At 40.7% G+C, this 21,617-nt stretch overlaps 1 protein-coding gene across 3 annotated transcripts in view; it reads right to left on the minus strand.

Moving 5' to 3' along the window:
* Positions 1 to 494: 494 nt before the first annotated feature.
* rbfox3a (RNA binding fox-1 homolog 3a) overlaps positions 495 to 21,617 on the minus strand; it is a gene marked incomplete at both ends in the record, with an annotated part of 224,532 nt that continues 203,409 nt past the window's right edge. For all 3 annotated transcript variants that reach the window (XM_084567708.1, XM_084567707.1, XM_084567709.1), the window contains 7 exons: positions 495 to 539; positions 3,572 to 3,650; positions 9,365 to 9,429; positions 9,597 to 9,636; positions 11,957 to 12,089; positions 19,223 to 19,276; positions 21,062 to 21,122. In XM_084567708.1, the coding sequence (XP_084423834.1) occupies positions 495 to 539; positions 3,572 to 3,650; positions 9,365 to 9,429; positions 9,597 to 9,636; positions 11,957 to 12,089; positions 19,223 to 19,276; positions 21,062 to 21,122 (477 nt within the window). The remainder of the gene's footprint in view (positions 540 to 3,571; positions 3,651 to 9,364; positions 9,430 to 9,596; positions 9,637 to 11,956; positions 12,090 to 19,222; positions 19,277 to 21,061; positions 21,123 to 21,617) is intronic.

Genomic DNA, 21,617 nt, shown 5'->3' on the forward strand with positions numbered 1-21,617 from the left:
TTTGCTGCTGAGGCTACAATTATTGAACATTAGTTATCTTAATGAATACGGAGTATAGGAAAATCTAAACAACAAAAGACGGAATTAAAGCAAGTGCAAAAGGCCGCTCCAAGAAGCTGAGTTGCAGACTGGTAACTTAGAGACTCAGGTTAAAGGTTTACTTTTCCTCCACTTTTTCCACAATGACTATGCTTTTTTTTTGTTCTCCCCACAGCCATTTCAATGCAAATACATTCAAGTCACCACATCGTAACAAAATGTTCTTTTCCAGCCATTACAGGAATAAATGACATTCTGTACACTCTGTAAATGGGGAAGCAACTTGAGAATTCATGTATTTCAAGGTCACATTAGCCACCTGGAAGCATTATGTTTTTACTTTTCCATGAAGTGGGTGAAGACAGTTTAGTGATATCATTTGTTGTGGTTTAAATCTTTTTTTTTTTAATCTTTTTTGTCTGTTTTGCGGGGAAGAAAGGGGGTCTCCCTCTGTTCTAGTAGGGAGTGAAGCGACTGCACCCTCCTCTGTAAAGGCTAGCCTGCAACATCAAAGATGAAAAAGCTCCAATCAGTATTCAGTGTAGAACCTTTCTTTGTAATATTAATACTGAAGTCAACTTCTCTCTTTCCTCCAAAGAAACATTCCTCCCCTTTTCCATGTGATGCTTTGACTCTTATTATTTTGTGGACATGGTAGTTGGGGAATTTATAAAGTGAAAGAATGAATTGGGCTATTGTCTGTACATGCTTTTAAGCTTTAGTATCTCTGACTTGAAACAGTGATTCTCAAAACCTGCGCAAGCAGACATGTTGCAATCCTAATGAAGTTTTAGACCCCAGCTTCTCGGGGAGACTGTACTAACCTAGCATTGAGTTGGCAGAATGAATTTAAAAAATAGAGCAGTGTGAAGCACTTGAACTGTGTACAGCACACTTACAAGGGTAATGGTTTAGTCCAGCTTCAAAAAAGGCTGGAGTTTAGACATATTTTGGATTCAGAGTCTGACAAAAGGGAAGTAATGGTGCTCCAGTTCAATGGATGGCCCTATTAAGCCAGCATGCAAAAGCAGGCCTTTCCCTAGGTAGAATGCAGCCATCGTTAATGTTTGTGTTTTCCTTACAGTGACACACAAAGATGTCTGCCATGAAAAAGGTGTATTGGCTGATCAGATACGTAAATATGCATAGTTTGAATGGATACCTCTGCAATACTTGTATACAAGATAAGATTTGTATTTGTAACATTTTTAGGTTTAAATCCTCCCTCATTGCATTACAGACTTCTGTGCAGTGTTGATGTCTGATGAACTTGTAGCCTCCTACCACACTAGCTTAGAGATCTGGTAACCCTGTCCAGCCCTCAAAACCTGTAACTCCTTGTCTTAATACATTCCAAAGGAGTGAGCTAGTCTAGATCAGAATGTCTCTCCGGCTAGCCCTTGAATTAAACTCCCATGCTAGCCAAAGGGCCTGTTCAGACCGTGCATTAAGATCCGATCTGGGCGATCCAATGATGTAAAGACGGGTGAGAAGACCCACAGGACACACTGAGATCACATTCGAGAGACATTATCTCTGACCACATTTGGAGGTGGTTTGTGTCGCATGTGTCTGCATTCCTTTGTCAGTGTGAACGTAATGCATCCTGAGTCGCATTAAAGATCGCCTATATTCAACAGGGGTGCTCCTGCATGAGCGGAGTTTTGCATCATTCATTCAAAAAAACACACACGACTGCTCTTATAAATGATCGCCTGAAAAGGAAAAAGCACCGTAAGTGATGTTTGTTTATTAGTAATAAGAGCCTTTTAAAAATTCTGTCCTTGTGGCTGTTAACTAAAAAAGAAATAAATGTAAGTAAGAATTTACAAATGAAAGTACTTAATGTGAGTATGCCAGTGTGATTCTGTGTTAATAATTGATGTGGTCATGTTGATGAGGATGAGGATCCGTGTGTGGTTAAATTATGTATTTCCTCAATCAGCAATGTCTCCGTTTGCCTTTATTACCAGAGATTACAGTGCGTATGGAAACTTCCAGGGTTGGAGTTATAATCTGAGTTTTGTGCAGGTCTAACTAACGTCAGGGCGGAGATCAATAAATAATAACTCAACGTGTGTGCCTAAGTCATGATGCACACACATAAAACAGTGCTGTTCTCAGTTCTGGAGCATCTGTAGAGATCCATTAGAGACATCAGCTGTTACAATATTCTACTGTACCTCAGATGATGTCAGTGGTTATTTATATACAGAGTGCAAAACTGAGGATGTCGAGACGCATTTGGAGATGGATGTTAATGCCAGGTCTAAACACACGTACCTAAAGCTGGTCACTTGTGATCAGATAGCCCAGATCAGATCTTAATGCAACGTCTGAACAGTCCCAAAATGATCCTCTCTTGTGGATACAATTTCTCTCTTATTCAACCCAGAATTCTACTTCTATCGATCAATTAATTACTATTATCTAGATATGAAAACTTTGCTTGGATTAATTTTTGCTTAGGGCCAACGTTAAGAATGTAAGGCATGATAAGACTAATTGATATTTTTTAATTGAGAATCTGGAGCAAAAATGAGGTTTGGATCACATATGGGAGGATGGGAAAGAAAAAGGGAGGAGTAATTTGAAGAAGAAAGAGAAGAAACTGCAGAGCAATAAGGATGAAAACACAGGCCACTGTTTTAATTAAGTAAATGAAGAGGAAAAAATGGTCGTAATTAATGAAGGCTTTTAGCTAGCAGCTGCACTACGGGGCAACAGGGGTGTTTGGGGGAACACAGGGGGGAGGGGTGGGGCCTTCAATTTTCATCACCACAAGCACGTCAACACTCAGCATCAGCTCTCCTCTGTGTGGAGCCTAAGATGCTGCACCAAAAGTAGCTCCAAACTGCAGCTGATCTGCTCCCAGGATCTTTGATTCTACCTCTTCTCATACTTATTTTGTGATCTGTCTTTCTTCCTTTTTCTTTAATCTCCCACTGTGTGTACTGTCTTTGGAGGAAATCCCTACCCATATCCACGAAATAAAACAAATTGTACTCTCTGTTTCTTCCCCAAATTTGGGGTGCTCTAGACAGATTTTTTCATCTTTGATGTTAGCTGCAAAGCTAGCTAAAAACAAACATTAACCGTTCGACTAGCTCCCCGCGCTCAATTTGCAGAGACTGTTTCCTGTAGGGAGGAATGCTCAGTCTCAACAGGTTTTCAAGCAAGTAGCTTCAGGCCAATGAAATTAAATGGGGAGTTTGAGAATAAGGCAATGTCCCTTTTTCATTTACTGAAGTGGCAAAGATTCACATTAAACATAAAAATGTTTCTCAGAGGGCATCACAACACATCGGGGAAAAAAAAGAGTTGAAAAGTAATTGTTTTTATGATGAACATTATGTATTATTAGAAGTATGCATTTAATGTTTATAGTTAACACTTAATTTAGCCATTTTGGCAAAATGCACGTTTGTCATACATATATACACTGTGTTATACAAAACTGTATGTTCAAGTTCAAGTCCAACTTTGTCATCCAGTTTGGTGAAACATTCAGTCAGCATTTAAACAAACTCACCATAGTGCCCACGCTGTATGTGGCTGCAGGACCAATTGTATGGTGATAGGGGTCTGCTGTTGCATAGACTCTGCCATAACTATAATAAAGGAGAAAAGTAGAAATGGTGTTTAATATGGCACCACAACTAAAAGAGTCCTATAGTTACATCACCGAGATGTTCAACAGACAATTGCTGCTTAAGCATCATCAAGCATTGAGAACTGTACAGAACATTTCATCTCAAACCATAGACTGTATATAAATATGGACAACGTGGCGCCACTTCCTTGCATTGGTCAAACTGATGCTATTGGGGATACAGGTGGTGCCATCTTGCGAGTTTGGAGTCTGTGCAGTACGGTCCGAAAGTCACGCAGACTCATATTATCACCCATCCACACTTCCTCCAGACTCACTCGCGTTTTCTATTAATTAATACTACACTCTGCTCTACCGCCACCAGTTACAAGTGTGTATGATGTTGGATTATACACTGTACTTATTTATTCATTTATTTTTTCCTACTCTCACAGTCCAGGAAGCAGTTGGCATGGCAACTTGTAGTCAGCATGATGTCACATCCTGTTTCTATAGTGTCAAATAACTAACTAAAATGAAGATTATCATAAAAATGGACGCTTGAGTATGCATCAACATTATATTAACTACCTTAAATGACAGAAACCATCCTTGAAAAAATAATAATTTGATGTGTACTTTAGTGTTTTAGTTTGGCCCAAGTCCCATCCACTAACATGGAGGGGGTGGAGCTTATGACCTGTCCTGTTGCCAGACACCAGGGGGAGCTCTACTTGCTTGGGCCTCACTTTCGAGGAGCTGTAACGTTGTCCATCTTTATACAGTCTATGCCTCAGACAAGGACATGAGATATGATCAATGCACTTACAATTCAGTGTCCATTAATTGTACCAAGGCAGGGCTAACCCACCTTGAAAATGGACCAAGGCAAAAACTTACCTTGTGGACAACTTCCACTTGAATTGCGTGCCTATCTTGCTACCTTTAAGTACCTTTTTGGTACGCACCAACACATCAAACAACAGACTATGCATGGCAGCATTGCACCCAAAATCTAAGGAGACCAGTGGCAGCTCCTGCCAAATCTCTCAGGAATGACTGTTGCTATGATGCCTAAGGTGACCTGTTCAATGGGTAAATCAACAGCGAGCACAGCAACCCCCTCCTCCCATCCTCACCACTTTCTAGAGAGCATAACCAACTGCAGGTCTGTCTGGTTTTGTAGCTGCAGTGCATCAGACAAGTAGTTGGTGCAGAGAGCGGTGAGGAGACCAGAAAAGATAATCTGCACTACACTTGTACACTGAAAATTGTAAATTATTACTAATAAATAACAGCAACAAAACAGTTTCCTTGAAGGAATAATAAAGTATTCTGATTGTGATTCTGCAATAAACAATAAAAAACAATAAAAATAATATATATTGCACAGTAAACAAAAGCTCTTTTTTCTTTTACTGTGTTTTTTCTATCTGTGTACTGCTGATATGAAACGAAATTTTCATTCTAATGTGTACTGCTGGTGCATAGCTTTGAATGGCAAAAAAAAAGTATTAAAAAGTATCAATACCATCTGTAGCCACTAGGCGGCTCCCATTTATCAATTCAGTACCCTTGGATGTAAAGGCAACTACTTTAATAAAACAGAAGATAAAGTGACTCCTTGGAATCATCTGTCTGAGTACATAGCATTTAATTTAAGGTACAGCAAATAACCAAATTTGGAACAAAGAGTAACTCCTTTAGGAATAAATCTTTACACTTATATGACTTATAAGTTTTGAAATGTTGGTTGTCACTGAAAGCAGCAATAAGATCATTGCTGGTCTGAGTGATATCGGGCATTGCTAGTTAAAAGACTGTTGCAGTGATCGGAACAGTACAAGGCCAAAGGAGTGGGGCAGCAGTACTTGATGCTGTCTACAGAGACTTAACGTCTTCTGAAATAATAAAGGTTATAAACCTAGATCTAACTGTGTCATTGATCATGCATTCACTTGTAGTAAATATAGCATGTGATAAAATGGTTATAGGTTCATTTCTGGGTGAACAAGCTTATTGTTATTTTACATTTAGGGTTATTCATTTTATTTTCCGCACTTTCCATAGCGTGAGAAACTGTGTCCTGTATCAAACCCCTGCTGGGAACTCCATATATCTGGAGAATGTTTTTGTGTACGAAGCAGTAGATTCACGCTCAGAGTGACATTTTGACTTATCCCCCAAACATAAAACTACATGGATTCTTTGAAGTAGCACAATTGGGAATTTAATCAGTTAGGAAATTAATTGTTTCCCCGTGTCCCACCTCTAACCGCCAGACGTAAATCCTGTGCGCGTTGGCGTTGATTGAATTTTTATAATGGATAGGGAGTGCCAAGCAGCCACAATGAGTATGTATGAGACACATAAGGCATTGGGTCGTCGATTTTAACTGGGGTCCGAGAGATCTATAATCATTTCCCCCTCTCACTCACGCTAAGGGCAGGTCTATGGGATGAAAATGCAATCGATGTCTGCCTATAAATGTATCTTGTAAAGGTGAGAGAGTGTGATTGCAATGATTTGTTTTACCTGTTTCAATTTATGAGAAAAAGGGGACGAGTGTTTTATCTTCCGATGATAGGGAAGGGATGTGATAAAAGTAATGTCAGCCAGAGAGAAGAAAAAAAGAGTGAAAGATAAGAAAAGGAATTGGCAATGTGATGAGTGGTAGATGGCTGAAGGGAGGGCGAAATAAGATTATGAACAAAGAGAAAAATGAGAAAAAATGATCCTTTGGGTGTGGAAAACGAGGGGAAAACATGCAGGGGGATACAGATTTGTAAAAGGGAGTAATATACAGAAGTTTGAAGAGAGACAGTAAATTTCTCTGACAGTGTCCCCTATCCTGCCCCCCCCTCAATGCAGTCTTCTTCACCTCCTTCAATCCCCCTCTCCTCTTGGCCCTCCCCAGCCTAGCTGCCATCTCTCCCTGTATCTCTTTCTGTCTGTCTTCTGAGGCTTATTTCCAGTCTTTTCACCAGCACTGGATCGGAACTAATCCCCTCCCTCAACGTCCCTCTCCCCTTTTTCATTCCTCCCCTCCATCCCTCTTTCTGTGATGCCACCCGACCACTTTATTTATATTCCTCCTTCCCCGTCTTGTTTGTTTATTCTCCTCTAAAAGTAAAGGGAAGCCGGCATAGGTCTGGAGGGTAAAGATAAGGGACTGCTACGCGTCGCGCTATATGTTACTGAGGGAGACCCGGGGAGAGGACGGTGGTGGGAGCGCACATCCGGAGGGAGGAATGAAGGAAGCACTGGCCTGATTGCCACTGTTATTTTTCGTTCAGTCAAATCTGACAGTCAGTTTGCTGAATTCAGCGTGACTCAAACAGTGTGGAGAAGAGCCGCTACAAGGCAGTGTCGCCTGACTCTTCATGGTGTTGATAAAAGCCTAAAACATCTACCGTGTAGCACCTCTGACAAGCTATTTGGGAAATGCAGTGAGCATGACATCAACCTGTCATGTCAAAACTGAGAATAAATTACTTTTTGAGTTTATAAAATATAAGAAAATAATGGAAAAAAAAGCTTCTTTTTAATACTTCTTGACCTATTTCCTTATTTGGGCATCTAAACAACTTCCACATGCGTATCCATGTGAGGGGTCACTGGGGCTACGGTAGCATTCATGCTTTCATGATGGATGGTGCTGAGACAACCCACACATGTAAGAGCACGTATACTGCATGTATCTAAGATCTTTTTCTGTTGTCCCTTTTAAAAGGAATGCATTTTTGCAAAAAAAATAATCAAGGAACACCAGACATGCCTTGTGTTAAAGGGTTGGTTTAGTGCCAGTGTAGGGCAGGTTCAATACAATGGTCAGCTCTAAGACCAGAATACAGTCTCTCCGTCCCCAGTCCACTGAGTCTGTGTAAGACCTCTTTTATCCCACAATAAATAAGATTTCTCCACCCTCCGCTCCATCTCCACCTCACTGCCCCCGCTTTAAATCAGGAGTACTTAAAAAATAGAACGCAACAGACGCAGCACAGAAGATGAAACGGAGAGAGGAGAAGGAATAAAGAGAGGAGGGGAAAAGGGGAATCAAATACTGTAAGTCTTGTGAAGAGACATGCCCCCTCACCTGCTCTGCTCTCCTCCTCTGTTCTGTTAATAAGTCTCCTGAACATGCCGCTTGCTCCTCGCTGCTGATAAATCTTACATTATCACAGGTCTACAGGCTCCTGCTGTGGCTGTTTCTTATCGGACCTGACATGCTCAATCTCCCTAAGATTAGCTCCCCAAGCACCTTCATAAACACACGCGCACCTAGACAGCAGTGGCAGCGGTGCGTGCAGCGCAAACAAACACACACCGACACATGTTTTTTTCCATAAACACATTTCACTTTTGATCTGGAGGTATCACCAACAGCCCGTGGGCTCCCAGAGGGTGGAGGACAGCTGCACAGAGGAGAGACCAGCAGTCCTTGTCAGAGGCGGCTCGGGGCAGTGGCACAGACATTATGGGACAAGGCCCCAGAGGATGGTGGATTAGAGGTGAGAGGATGACAAGGGGCTCCGAAGGAAATGACAACTGAAAGACGGCATGGATCAAACCACTCTCTCCTCCTTTTGTTGTTGTTGTTTTACTCTGTGCACATACTGTATTGCACCACAGCCCCGCGGCAAAAAGTTAAAAAAGTTTCCAGGTAAGCCTCCATGAAGACTGTTGAGTTGTAGGCAGTGTGACAATTACACGGAGCACACTCTTTTATCACGTACCATTCATTCATTCATTCATTTATTATTTTCTGAACACCTTCTTCACTATTATTTATTTTCTATTTGACAATAGTGAACACAAAAATGGACTTATTCATGATTTGTAGCTTTACTGTTAATATTTAGGTACTGTACTTACCCTCTTATTCTGCTCGATCTTTTTGCTACACCAGTAACCAAACTGATTATTTGCTTATTATTATCTCACCACTATTATGTACCCTGTTCATTCTGTCTATGTAGCGTGTAATTAAGACCTCAACCGCTTTCACCCAGATCAGAATCCCAGTCATGATCTCATCCAGGATCGCCATATTTAGGTACACCTGCCTCTGCTGCAACTGTGCTACTTGTTTTCAGGTTTAGATTGAACTAATTTAGATTTAATTAATTAATGAAACAATAAAACAATTTCTATCAGTTTATTCCCTTTAGGTTTGTAACATAACTTTAAAATATACTAGCTCGGATTTAGTAAGTTGTGAACTAACATATGATTATACAGTATGTAGGAAATGTTTTTCCGGTTACAGTTTAATGTTTTCTACAAGTTTTATTCTTTTACCAATATACGTTTTTGTCAATGCCATACATCAGATTTGCAAAGTTGAAAGTAGCTTTTCAATAGTTTAACATTGCTGAAAATGCTAATCCTTTTTTGCCACAAGAATCTTAATGTTGTTTTTAATGGTATACAATGGGAAACTGTCTTAAACCACACATTTGCATGAACCATTATGACACGTAAAGTCTGCGTCATGTAGATATACTGTCACATCAAAATCTGTTGAAACATAAGTGAAGCAGAGATCGTTTCATGGGGGACTTGTATGATGCATAGACAGTGCATGGTATGACGTTGTTATGTTCAAGGTTCACTTCATTTAATAATTTGGCATGAAACCCTGTGTGTACAAAAATAGTCACAACTTTTGACAGTAAAGGTTTCACAGAGTGATTTCAAGAGACTAACATACATTAAATGAAACCAACATACCTGTCACTGTAAGCGGCTGCAGCAGTACCAGCTGGCTGGGCATATCTGTAGGCTGCATAGCCTCCCTGAGGAGAGATGGAGCAATTGAATATTACATTTAAATAGGAATTAAAACTGTTGTCTCCTAAATTAGGAACTCAATTCACCGAATACTGCATTGCTTTACTGACTGATTGCAATTAATAACTTGGTACAGAATAAATAAAATTAACAGAAATAGGTTAAGACTTACATATATTTCTGCCCCATAAAAGCCATCCTGGTAGACCACACTGAGGAAAAGAGGATATACAATTCTAAGACTTTTTACAGCATTGAAATAAAATGACATTAAAATTTGATATCATATATTTTAGTTATAGTAGTATATAATGTATATAGTCGACTATTTTAAATAAAGAAATGTAAGCACAAGATGAATATGAACAAAATTAAGGAGATTCAGTTCGTGAATGGGATCCCTGATACTGCCACTTTATTACAAACAGACCCTACAGGGAAGGGGGCCTCCGTTTACTCCGTTGAATTCCGGTGGACTTAGATCAGGTGACTGAGGAAGCTATTGAAGTTCACTTAGTTTGTTGTAATGTTAATGAAACCAGTTTGAGACTACTTTTGTATTGGAAGATGGTTCACTATCATGTTGGTAGAGATGGTAGACTGCATTCATAGAGGGGCACTCATGGTCACCAACAATACTGGTATCCTTCCTCACACCCTTACATCAGCACCACATGCGACCCAGACCACCTCCAAATGTAGTAAGGGATCAGATGTCTCAAATGCAATCTCAATGTGTCCTGGGGGTGTTCACACCTGTGATGGGATTGCCCAGATCAGATCTTAATGCAAGGTCTGAACAGGCCCTGAGTTACCTTTCTTTCACCTTCACCAACATGCCCACATCCTCTGACATCTCTCATCAACAATACTTTTCCATCGTAAAGTTTCAGGATGTCCACATTGTTCCATGAAGACTCTTGTGGCAAAAATCCCACCTCCTATCTGTGAGCCAGAGTTTATGCACTGCCCTGCTGCAAAATGAGTGGCTGAGGTATAAGATACAAGGCAATAGGCAAGAATATTCCTTGCAAAATATTCAGGGAGTGCAGACAACGGTGGACAAGTGGAGGCTGATTCACACCTTCTATAGCATATTCAATGAGAGAACCTTGCCAAGCCCCACACATCGGGCAAGGCTAGGTCACCTTCCTGTCCTCAAAGGAACCCTGCATCACCTGTCCTAAGGCAGTGGCTGACGACTGCGCCACAACTAGGAGCTTAGGGCAGTGAGGGCAGCAAAGCGATCGGATCCAGCAAGAGTTCCATCGTCCTCCTCCTCCTCAAAGCTCAGGAGAATCCCCCACCACTACAGACAAGACAGGGCCTGCTCTCAACAGCCCCAGACTGGCAGCTGAGAGTGGATCCTGGCAGATAGCTTAAGTTCCCAGAGCACATCATCTGCACCTCACTCTGCCCTGACTCAGACTCCACATATGTGATCATGTGGGAACTCATGGAGCCTTGGGAAGAAAATATGGAGGAGGCTTGTGAGAGGAAATGCCAATAACTTGTGGAGGAGTGCAGAAGCCATGGCTTGCAGCTGGCTGTGCTGCTGTTGAGAGGGTGTGCAGAGGCTTCTTGGGTCGCTTTCTCTAGAAGTGAGGAGGTCTGAGGTTGAAAGACCTCATGATGCATCCTAGTGCATCATAGAGACGTATCTTAAAACCTTACTGGACACGATTGCATGGGTTTTATTAAATACTCCTTGGGACTTTTTTTTTTTAATGTCTGCCCACATACATTTTGTTCACACAATAGTGTATCTGCTGTGAAAGATGCAGTCATAAGCCTTGACAGATGTGTAGCTAAGGTCATAATGAAGACTTTAAGATGGGCGTGGTCCAAGTGCTCCTGAGTACTCATCGGTCACACTGTGTACATAATGACAGTGGTGTGATCCCATCAAGCATCAAGCACAGACAGCTTATTTGAATTACTCCGTACAGTAAACATCTCATTTAGTAGGCCCATTTGGTCAGACGGCTGCACCATTCACCCATTATTCTTCACTCAGCCTCCTGCCTTCACACTTTCCTTCTGCTTTTCTCTTCCTTTCATTATTGCGTTCAGCCCTAACACACTCTATACGACATCTGTTCTCTTTCTCTCTCTCTCTATGTCTCCCCTTCCATGTTCACGAGGTCTTTCAGTCTCTCTGAAGCGGGCCCATTGGAGTGTGCTGGCTAGGTCACAGCAGTCTATTCACAGCTGAATAAAGAATGACACATTAGAAAAAAGAGAGACAAATTCGGCCATTCTGGAATCAAAGAGCAATTTTCCGCTCTATTAGAAGGTGGCCTTTTTGTTTTTCACACCCGATTCTTCTATTACTGCATCTACGTGTGTGTGTGTGGGTATGTACATATTTTTTTTGTGCGTGTGTGTGCGTGTTAGCTTATGTATTCAGGTAATGTTGCGAATTAGATTTGTGCACCAGCGTGTTTTACAGCGTCATACAGTGTATATCTGATTATGAGTTTTTTGTCTCAGTTGGACGTGTGCCGTGCATGTGTGTTTGCGTGCACTCACGCTCCATAGGCAGGGATGGGTGGAGGAGGGGGTGCAGCACGGAACGTGTTGTAGACGGCGCGGCCCCTCCCTCTCAAATGGGCCCCTCTATAGGCAACAGCTGCTCCTGTACTAGGGTATGGAAAGCCTGTGACTACAGAGAGAGAGAGAGGAGAGAAAAGTACAATGTTATAGTATGCTTAATGCATGCATACTGTGCTTTCAGTCTGTTGTTACATAAAAAATATATGCACAAATGCTGTGATTCCTGTAAAAACACCCAGATGCAGAAAATATATTTTCAGTTTTCTAATCTCTGTCTTGAATATGGATCTCAGTCATAAGCTCATTGGTTCCTAATGAAGAAGTCTCCTAAAACAGACATCAGTGTAGGTTTCAGACAATAGTACTCATACACAAGGAAAAAGTGCAGTTGCAAAATATCACCTGAGTTATTCTGTGGACAGTATGTATTCCTCAAGAGTATCTACTGTATATCTTGACTGGGATGATGGTGCGTCCATGTTGAGTGCAGAACAAATTTGTGTCAGAGCACATTATGTTACCTGGAGATAGTATCAGTTTCGTAAAGGAAAACTAAAATTTGGAAGATATATCAAAAAACAAAAACGGCACACACACACACTCGATGTGTAGCCCTGAGCTATTTGAGTTCACTATCTGCATGGCATTTGAGTCTCTACAAAACAGATTAGTCCTCTGGACGATAGTTTCATGTGAAAGTTATATCAAATTAGCAGAAAGCAGTAACATGTGCATATAAACAGTACACCTGCGTGATTTTAAAAACTGCCAAGAGTCCCAGTTTCATCCAGTAAAACCTGATCAGACACCAAAAATAATATTGTATTCCTATTTATTTTAACATTTGATTTAGTCCCTATACCTAACATGAAGATCTAAATGAGATAGAGAGACTGTGTATATGGATGATTGAGCCTACTGTCTTCAGTAACAAAAAATTCATGCTCCACTACAAGTGCTCAGAGAGAGAAATCTGTCCTTCTACCTTTGAAATTATGTTAAATCTTTAACCTCTGCTGTTTCCGCCTCTGCCAATTCTAACTAGTCAGATGACAGCATTAACATGCCACACAGCCAGCCCACAGTCCAACGGTGATATATTCTGAGCAAAAGATCAATTTCCCCCAAGTTGGCCCCACCTTTCCCCTCTCCCTCTTAATATCTGACATCCGCGTATTTATTTCTCTTTGTGCGCGAGCGCGTGTGCCAGCAGGTGTGCCGTACGTGTGTGTATGCATATGAAGGAGCGTGAGGATGCGTATGTGCATGTTGTTGATGGTGTGACATATACGAATGCAATCTGATGATGAGCTATTGCTTGAGCATGCTACAGCGGCGCTGTAATAATCCATGAATCATGGCAGGGCCTCTGCCTGACAGCCAGCAGGCCCATAAAACAAACAACAACATCCACTGATACACGCATGCATAAAGAACCGCTACACAAAGTACACTCCGTGGCTACATACATACGCACTGTATACAGTACATGCACAATTTATCTGGTAATATGTTTATGCATGTATGTGAATTGGTTGTGATCTGAGGAGTCACTCATGGAGTGTGTATGCATGTATAATTTAGTATCTTTGTGTGTGTGTGTGTGTGTAGGCTTCGCTGTGTTTAATACCTCCCACCTCAATTCGAGGACAATGCCAAAACAGCTTTTATCAGTGGGCTTTCATGTGATGCTTTGGAAAATCACCAAATCTACGTGCTATACGAGAACAGGAAAGTTTCAGTAATGGATGCAGAGCTTGTTCAAAGACAGCATACAAAGCGCCGCCACCCACAAAATTTCTGTTGGGGAAAGATGGCCTGGAGTCTAGCGGGCCAATCGGGTCGTTTGGGTGGGCTTTATGTGGTGATGGACAGACGACTAACAGCGACATAGACATGCACGTTATGTGAGCGGCGTGGAATTAAACTTCTTCACATTAAATGGCTCTGATTGGTTGAAGGACTATACAGTTTAGGTATTTTTTTCTCTGTATCAGTTGAAACATGCTCCATAAAAAAAAAAAAAAAATCCCAATGGCGTGTTGCCAGACTCACATTCTGAATAGAATTGAGTCTGGTTCTGCCAGGCTAATATATTGAATCACTCAAGGAACTAATCTAACTATATAAATTGCACCTGCATCCAGGCCCTGCTGTTCTTATATTCAAAACCGTGCACTGAACTGATCAATGGGACCACCACTGACCTTTTATGTAAAATAGTAATATTGGAGTGATCCATCTCATATGATGGATATTATGTGAGTCCACGATTACATACAGTGTATTTGTGGAATATTAACCAATGCTAGAGCTACTGTCTAGGAGAAAATGGGTTGCAATTTAAGCATGGCTTTATGTTGCGTCAGGTATTTTTCATGGAGTTTATTTTGCATCTAACATCCCTTTTTTAATTATGGGGAGGGTGTCCTGAATGGTTTCTTTAAAATGAAGCATTAAATCAAAGATCAACATTTAAAATTGTTTAGTTTTATGGTCATTCCCTAGTATCCATTATTTTATCTGTCACGTTTATAAAATGGGATAACAAATACTTTTTATCTTTTATTAATTAAAAATAGGAATCTTTGCCTTTGACAGTGATCTCGTCCATCCTTGGACCAATAAAGGTACACTGATATGACAAAGCACAGAAGCGGCGGTCTAATGTCGCCCTTCTAACTTGCAAATTCTTCAGCGTATGCTAAAAAGGACCGAGCCGCTTGCCTTGTTACTCCTATCCCTGCATTTTGCATTTTAATCTTATTTGTTGTGTTCTGGAGGCTGATCTTACAAGCTCTGCATACACCAACTTGCTCGGAAGCACGTCCGCATACCCACACACATGCACACATTTGTCCTGCTTTGCATATACTCAGCCTAGGACACAGTCAATCAATCAGTATTAGATTTCCCTCATTGTCCTTCATGCCCATACAGTCTATTTTACTCAGCCACCCACACGCACATGCACGCACACGAACACACACACACAAACACACACACCCACCCACCCACCCACCCACACACACGGTATCTTTGTGAGGACATTCATTGACATGCATTTTCTAGCAAAACCTAACCTAAACCTAATTCTAGCTTAAACCTAAAGCCAAGTCTGAAAATGCTCTCACTAAAATGGAAACGGGTTCTCACGAAGATAACTGGACATACACACACAACACACAGAGTCATGTTTCAGTCATATCAGTGGACTCACATATATAGTATTTCCTTGTGACGTACTCTGACAACACCCACTACTTGCCTACACCTAACTTACCCAATCTTGAACGATTGTCCTTACTAAAATTGAATGATTTACTAAATGGGGACTTGCTTACGTTTTCAAAAGGGAAGCGGGAAGCATAATAATCTGATGATAACATCAAGACAATGTTTCTGATCTCATACTGTTCGTCACTTTAAATAGTCTTTATTGCAAATGTATTTTTTATTTAATTTTTTTATAAATGTATATGTGAAGAAGGTGGGCTTCTAACCTGCCTGAGGTATCATAAACTACAGCTTTTATTGATGGTTTTATTGGGGGTTTTCATCGAATATTAGTCAGACTTGTTATGGGCACCACCTTCAGATGAAGGGAAATCATTAAATCAAATTAACTATCTCAAGGTGGGTTTTGAAAGCAATTTTAAACTCAAGTTCAGTCACACTTCAACCATTTGAACTTCCTTGAAAATAATCGTTGTTGTTGGCTGGACAACAAAACCTTGCTCGGTCGGCTTGGTTATGGCTATGACCTGGATTGGTTTCAGCTGAAAGGTTCAGCCATTCTGCCGGTTTCAGTCCTCCTTATGGTTGAGGAATCAGTCCACTTACATTATCTTGGCTGATTGGAAAAGATTACTGACTTTCTGGTTACTATCGTGAGTATAATGGTGACTTTTTTTAAATTCTTTTTTTCTTTATTATTATTATTCAAAACACTATGCACAATGTCTTCGGCACAATACAAGGTTTATTCAAAACCCTTGGGGTATATAGGGTTCCTGCAGTCAGTTATTTGAACTTCATTGTGTCTATTAACATAACTTCAAATGTTAAGAAATTTGACTTTTTTTCTTTTGACTTTCCAGGAGCTTTTTCAGACTACTGTAAAACATGAACTTTTCCAGGATGCATTTCAAGCCTATCAATAATAATCTGCCTTTGTACAGTAGTTACGCATTATTATTCATGACTGATTCTAAACATAGTAACACTAATCTTCACTTCACTTCTCTCTTTGGGATTTAACATGAAACGTGTTGAAAAATAGTGTTTGTGCATGTGTAGAACACGAATTTCTAAGATTTCATATTCTACCAGGGCAAATGAATAAATATTTCCCTTAGTCAACATAACATTGAAAACACTAACAAATAGTATTTGGCATTAAAAATTTGTAGTAAATAAGTCCAGTAAATAAGGTTTGAGAGATTTAGATGAGTCAGGTTCAAACACAGACTACATTCAACTGTATGATAGATACATTAACTATAGTATACATGCAGTGAGAATTACTTTGCTTTCTTTTATCTTGACTTCCTACTATATTACAGTGTTATAAACTGTCTAACATTTTTTTTGTGAACATGAAATCTCTCAGATGGACTCAGTACACATGCTCTGTTTATTTTCAATAGATAGATTTATACAAAGCCCTGATAAACTTCAAACCCATGGGAGCAGATGATCCCAACATTTCTGTCTTTTGTTTTAGTTTGAGTGTCTACTTATCCTAGTGCGTACCATGGAACGGAAGTATGCAAAATACTGTACATATGCTTACATGTGTACCAACACATGGGTTTTCACGAGTGTGTGAGTATGGGTGTGTACGCATGCAGAGGTCATCTGTCATTCTCCTGAATGGGGTTTGCACACAATAAACCTGTAGCTGAGCCCAGCAATGGAGATGGAGTGCACTGTCAGCTTGCCAGGATTTATGGAGGCCGATTCAGTTGATGGGTGCTGGGAAAAGCCGTCTGATAAAGGGTGATTAATTGCCCCTACGTCCTGCTCAACATCCTGCTTTACTCCCGCCCCAAACTATATTAAATATAGTCATAATTATTCCAGAAGAAATCCTAATCCCACGCACCCTTGCTCACAGGTGGGGATTTTTCAATTTTTCATATGGTGGAGGTGAGAGGAGAGAGACAATCAGAAACAACTAAAAGAGGGTGCAGGAAGTGCAAAAGGTGGAGGTGGATATAAACCACTCAGTGTATTATTTATGAGTGACTGAACTCCAGCAGACCTGAGCTACAGTAAAGAAGAATGCAGAGGGCAGTCAGAATATTGACAGAACAGATTTTCCATTTTCCCATTCTTCTGTCCCTCCATCCATCCATCCGTCTATCCTACTGGAAAAAACTGAGGCCTGGAGAATTTCAGTGGTGCCTTTAAGGCCACTCCAGGCAATACCATTTTCGAAATTAGTATGTGTTGTGTGTTGTAAGACCTAACCATATGAGAACTAGATCTGGTCCGCTGGTAACGATATTCAAAGTCCCCTAGGAGTAAATGCTAAATGGTCTTGTTTTTATATAGTTGGCATTCAAAGCGCTTTACAGTCACAGTGACACATCTGCCTATTCGCTCACACAAGTGCCTGGGGGTTCAGAGTCTTGCTCAAGGGACTGGACCGCTAACCCTTCGGTTCATGGACAACCTGCTCAACCTACAGAGCCACAGCTGCCCCAATACCCATTAGCCAGAATTAACAGAATCAGAATCTCCTGCACACACAGTCCTACAATCAATGAGAGAAATGAAGCATGTGACAGTCAGGCATTCTCGACAATATCTTTTGAAAGAGACGTGACAGTGGACTCTAAACAGCTCGCTTCTCCAACAGCAGTATTTAGTTGTAAGCTAATTCAACTCCACTGCACTCAGATGGCATGTTACTCCTCCGTCCATCACCAAACAACGTCTGGCCTAACAAGCTGACGGGCCCAGAAGATCTTTGACGGATAATAATTAGTTCCCAACGGAGCAACTCCAGACCAGCTTTTCGCCACAAAATATTTGTAGGCAGGGAAGCTGGTCTGGCATCCAGGCTTCTACTACAGTCCCACCATGGGTTGGTACAACACATAGAGACAAAATAGTACACTGTATTAATGTGTTTATTATTGAGCATGCTCCTTGATTACGCTTGTGTGTCTGCTGTATTGAGTACTACTTCAGTGCCAACCAACAGACCTATGTGCACATAGTCCTTAAATCGCAGTGCACGCACATGCACCATATAACAACAGTAAGATGTTGCAAAATCTTAACCTTATTTCAAAATTCTGAAACAAAATGCTGCGAGTCTCTGAATGGATGTGATCGGAATTTTATACAGGGCATAAACTGATAAATCTGGCATCAACAACATTATCTCATTATCTGAAATACTGAACAACAATTGCAAACCGACAAGCACGCTATCCGTGTTTAAAGACACACACAGACATAGACAAACACACTCATTTGCTTCTGGTGCACACATGACCGCGCACACACATACAGACAGAATAAATCCAGACAGACAGCAGAGCGTGGAGAACCATGATATAGGTTTTGCACGAGGTCATCTAAGGTTGTCGTTCGGTTCAGTGGGTGGGTGAAGGGATAGATGAAGGGACAGAGACAGAAAAGCTGGAAAAGAGGGAAGGGGAAATAAAAGTGATGGACGGCCTCGCTCTGTCAGGGCAGTTATTTAGAGGAGTGCTGTAAAGCTGTCTGGGAATGAACAGATTTCAGACTAATGAGCAAAAAGGAGTGCAGTTAAGGAGAGCGGACAGTCTCAGCGTTTCTACAAAATGAAACCAAGCTGCCACTTCAAATTGTGTGACCACAGTTTGAACACACAAACCCAGTCATGTTTCCATCACTTCAGACATTTACACAGGTTTATATTGATTCCCTGGATACTTTCACTAAATCTATACTTACCCTAATCTTAAACCAAGCCTTCACCTTAAAATGTCCTAATGTATACTATGAGGTCTTGCTTTTTGTAACAAGAATAGAGGAAATCCCTTCAGCATGAAGAACATGCTTCTGTATGTGCAGCCCACTCCACTCTGCACATACAGAAATGTGTAAAACCGTAATTTCAGGTTTATTCCAGTAGACAGGGTGGACTGTTGCACACGTCATTCACATTAGAACCAGCGCAGAGGGAAGGGAAGAACACCAAACAAAACACGACTGTTACTGTATGCTTTCAGATTTTTTTACCTGCATAAAATTCAGGGCCGTATACTGCTCCAACCACTGGATTCAGCTTCCAGCCTGCACGGGAGACAAACACATACACACACAACTGGATGAATGTTTGCATTGTGTTGAAGGAATATGCACCTGTCTGGGCTCCCAAAATGAGCCGTCTCTGCAGCATCTCTACGCTGTCATCTTTTCCGAACGCAAGTGGGCAACCATCAGGACACTGACTCATGCAAGGTGCAAAAGAAGATTTTACTCTTAACACAAAAATTTTAATTATTGTGGCAAAAATAGATCAAGCATGAGGAATAGATTTACAATATTTAAGACATTCATATTATTTTAATTACATGTTTGACATAATATACACATATAATATTTTATTTAATATATATTTAATATGTATTTAATTTATTTAATATTGTAATATATATTTAATATTTATTTAATATCTATCTATCTATCTATATATCTATCTATCTAATTAGATATAGAGAACTGTATTGTTAAATCTAATTTAATTTAATAAAAAGAATGTGTGTATCACTACAGATGACATGGTTCCTGATCATAATGGCAACTCCACTCCAAGGACAATGACAATGCTTGAATTGTTTTTTAATTTTGTTTTTGAACATTTATTTTTTTTGGGGTTCTAAAAACATTTTGAACCAAATTGGATTCTTTTTGCTATCAGTATTAAAAGACAAAGTTACCTTACACTCTCATCACTCTCATAAAAAACTGTCAAAAAAATGTTGCTGAGCTCTATTGTCGTTCCTCTTCTTGTTATTTATTCAGTTGTATTTTTGGTGTTTGGCAACAGTTTGCTCAGCCACCACTGAAGCCAATAAAGCAGACTGAACAGAACTGAGCAAAAGAGAGAGAGGGAGAGAGAGAGAGACACACAGAGAGAGAGAGAGATGAGCTAGGAGAAAATAGGTGTGTGTGTATTTTTGTGTGTGTTTGATGACAGTGACGAATGGTAAACTCTTCTGGGCTCATTCTCTCTTTCTGTGCACCCTCAGACAGGATAGGGGTGTGCGTCTGCGTGCGTTGGTGTACGTGTGTGTGTGTGTGTGTGTGTGTGTGTGGACGTGGAAGAGAGGTGCTGACATATCTGGCCATTTAATTCCTCCCCCGCCCTTCGCCTCCTTTTACTTTTCACTGTCTCCGCCGTGCTCTCGCTCTTTCCCTCCACCACTTTTTCCTTCCATCACCACAAAGTGCGTCTGTGTGAGAGATGGGAGAGGGAACTGCTCTAAAGGCGCTTCCCTCCCTCTTTGCGAATGACTCCTGGTTCTTTTTATTGGCTCTATTCATTTACTCTCTAGTCCATCTACCGAATTCTCCATCTCCACCTCTGCTTTATATCCCCCTTCCCATCTCCGATCTGCCCCTTTCTCTGCCGCCTTTTTTCTTTTTACCTTTTTAACGCCTGTCTCTGGCAAGTAAGAAAAGATGTCACTTTGCCGCCTGTGTGATATTTCAAGCCAGAGCCACAGCCCCTTTGACAAATACAGATTTCATTAATCAAATCTGAGGTTTTTGTGTGAAGACAGAACCTGCGGCATGGCTTTCCATTTGGAGCTTTTAGTTTGCTTTCTTTTTAAGCTCAGTGGGCAGAACTGCGTCATAATCTAAATCTTTTTCATAAACGTACCCATAAGATCGGTTGTTCTGTAAAGTAGCCAGGTCTGGCAGTGTGATTAAGTGATGAGAGTAGAGAAAACACGTGAAACTAGTGGCTAGGAGAAGAAGTTATGAGAGTGGGGGGAGAGAATGAAAGGAGAGCAGCATTAGAAGATTTGCAAAAGGGTTTTGAAAGAGATGGAAATGAAGCTGACATCTTACCGTTTGTGTAAGGATTTGCCACCTTTTTATTGGTCATTACTCTGGCTGTGGCATTGTTGACCTGTCAGCAGAGGGACAGAGGTTAGCGTGAGATCTGATGCACAAAAACACGCAAAAAAAAAAATAAATAAAAATAATACACGCAACACACAGTCCGTACGGTGAATAATCCACATCATGACCACACTTCATGCAACTGTGGTGTTTTGTCATTTCACCAAGAGAAGCTCCATGCAGTGAGTCCAAGATCTGACGCTGAAACAACGTCACAGAAAAAAGACAGAGAGAACTGGATGGAAAAATGGCAATGAATACATCATTTCTTTTTTTAAAAAAATGTGCTCGAGAGACATAATGTAATTTATCTGAATAATCTGATAGTAATCCTGTTTGCTCTGATGCACACACTGCCCACTGACATAAACGCCCACACTCTCAGTGATCATATCATGGTGTGTTCTATGAAAAGATGTCTAGGACCTAAAAACAACATCTGGATGGTAAGCGATTTAAAAATGTATTTGCGAATCCACAGAATACATTCTTCAAAGCACAG

The sequence above is a fragment of the Chelon labrosus genome (assembly GCF_963514085.1).
Source record: "Chelon labrosus genome assembly, chromosome: 19".
Classification (NCBI taxonomy): Eukaryota; Metazoa; Chordata; class Actinopteri; order Mugiliformes; family Mugilidae; genus Chelon; species Chelon labrosus.